This window comes from Lactuca sativa, chromosome 5, assembly GCF_002870075.4.
Source record: "Lactuca sativa cultivar Salinas chromosome 5, Lsat_Salinas_v11, whole genome shotgun sequence".
Taxonomy (NCBI): Eukaryota; Viridiplantae; Streptophyta; class Magnoliopsida; order Asterales; family Asteraceae; genus Lactuca; species Lactuca sativa.
The window spans coordinates 290577881-290580176 of NC_056627.2; the positions used below are offsets into that span (position 1 = coordinate 290577881).

At 35.9% G+C, this 2296-nt stretch overlaps 1 protein-coding gene across 1 annotated transcript; it reads right to left on the reverse strand.

Annotated features, from left to right (window-relative positions):
* Positions 1 to 917: 917 nt before the first annotated feature.
* LOC111910074 (uncharacterized) lies at positions 918 to 1921 on the reverse strand. The gene is made up of 2 exons (XM_023905864.1): positions 1387 to 1921; positions 918 to 1297 (listed from the first exon to the last, which is right to left on the reverse strand). The coding sequence occupies exons 1-2, from the start codon at positions 1919 to 1921 to the stop codon at positions 918 to 920; spliced, it is 915 nt and encodes a 304-aa protein (XP_023761632.1).
* Positions 1922 to 2296: the final 375 nt, after the last annotated feature.

The window sequence follows — 2296 nt, forward strand, 5'->3', positions numbered from 1 at the left end:
GAGCATATTAATATGCGATTTCACTTACAAATAGTTGCATACAGTGTTTGATAAGATTGAGGACCATTTGAACCCAAATTCAACAATAATCGGCAGTAGACATACATATACTGTGCAGGGATTTGTCTATGCATTTAAGGTATGTACACTATGTTTAATAAGAGTTTTTAAACAACAAATATTGTAACTTTGTTAACTTGGTAAGTTGTTTGTCATCTTAATTTTGTAGATTTGGATCTTCGAGACATTTCCCAACAGTAGTATTGTTGGTTCCCTTATATCGGGTGTTATCCCTCAGGCAGTTGCATACCCTAGGATGAGGCGTTTGCATGCACCTGATTGTGAACGTATTCTCGATGTTACTAATGTATGTAGTTTAGTCCACCTTATAATTTATAAGTTGATATGGCATAAATAAATTACGATTAACCTTTATATATTGTTTTTCGATGCAATGTCCCCCCCAACGAGTTGTTGCAGCCTACTGTGCATGAGCGTGATGTTAGGTGATGGATTTAGAGTGTACAATGGATAGATGTTGCATATTACGCTAATGTTTGAGTTATGCTTTTCTTTGTTAATGTTTTAAAACAATTTCGTTTGAAGATGTAACAAAAACAAGTTTATCCTTAAAACAATATTATGATATCTTACATACATCACTACGGGTTTTTTAAATCAACAATATCATATTGTTGGCTAACTTTTTGACTAGTATGTCTAATCTTAGACTAAACACTATTTTTTCCACTTGACTTGGTCCTGCTTGAAGATTCACTTTTTTTTACTCTATGGGAAACAGAGTGTCACAGTTTTTGGTTGTGTGACCGATCCTTCGGCAAACGGCTACATTTTTTATGAATAGGACCTTCACCTTGGGATTGGATACGGTTATGGTTTTTAGGTCGTCCGACTTGTCATTCGTCCATCAATAGTGGAAAAACAACCATGAATTCATTCTGTTCTTCGTATTTAGTTGGAACTGGCACAGGAAACACAAGTCCTGCATATGTTGAATGATATGTTTCCATTGTGAAGTACGATGACACCCATGCATTGTAGTGTTGATATCTCAGTTCCTTGAATACCGTCATAGCATGAGTACAAGGTATACCCGACAATTGCCATTTCTCACACGTGCAGTGACGACTTTCCAAGTTTACTATACCATTCTTCATTTGGTCACTCACCTCATATCTTCTTTGATGAATCTGGTATACCCGAAAACCAGATGATTTGTTGATCCTCCTATCGATGCCCTTCTCAGCATACTCAATGACATCTTTTTTGCTTTCAGCTATAACAAACATTTACGTATATGTTGTCATGCATAGTAAATTACACTACAATTATGATTGAACTATTATAATATAGGGAAACACTTACCTCCAACATTATGTCGCTGGCACCCCCATTGTAGCATAGTTGCTCGAAAGAAATCGATCAACATTGTTATTAGTAGTTTCCTTGAGTCTCTTGATAATGCATTGACGGACTCAACACTTTTTGATGTCATAATATTGTACCGAACCATGGGGAAACACGACCGTGACCATCTCTCATTACCGATTCTCTGACAATCATCGTTTAATGCACGACGTAGCCTACTCAAGCTTTCCTTGAAATCAAACTCTCGGTATGCCTTTGCAGCCTCCCAAAACAAAATCTCCATTCTCTGTTGCTTTCTGATCTTTGTTCTCATATTCATCAACAAATGGTGACAGTAGAATCTGTGATATGCATTCGGGAACATGGCTTGAATGTCCATTTCAATTGAATTGGCTCTATCTGATATAATAGCCAAATATGGCATGTCCCCAAAACATTCTTTGAGTCTTGATAAAAACCAAGTCCATGATTCTCGACTTTCAGTTTTCCCAATACCAAATGCAATAGGAAGGATTTGGTTATTTCCATCCATGCATACTGCTAGGAACATGGTGCCTAAGTATTTCCCTTCAAGGTGTGTGTCATCAATGATATTAATAGGACGCATACATATTTGAAATACTCGAACCTAAAAAGTAATTAAAAATCTAATTAAAGCAAATGCATGTGTATGGACATTAAATATAAAGAAGTAGGTATATAAAATATATTACTATGCAACCTATAGCCATGAAAAAACTATTCAAATTTGTTGTCATCAATCGTCTTTATATGTGTAACCATTCGTGGATTCTTCTTCTCCAAGTTCTAACAGTATATAGGTAGTCTAAGAAAACTTTCTTCAGGGGTCCCTCTCAATAGATTTAGAGTATACATTTTAGCATTCCATGCTTGCCAATATGAAACA

Bases quoted from the DNA above. Each gene is read 5' to 3' on its own strand.
- LOC111910074 (XM_023905864.1), bottom strand. From the start codon at position 1,921: ATGGATGGAAATAACCAAATCCTTCCTATTGCATTTGGTATTGGGAAA. The intron at 1,298-1,386 runs GTAAGTGTTTCC...TGTTTGTTATAG, and splicing joins CCAGCGACATAATGTTGGAG to CTGAAAGCAAAAAAGATGTC.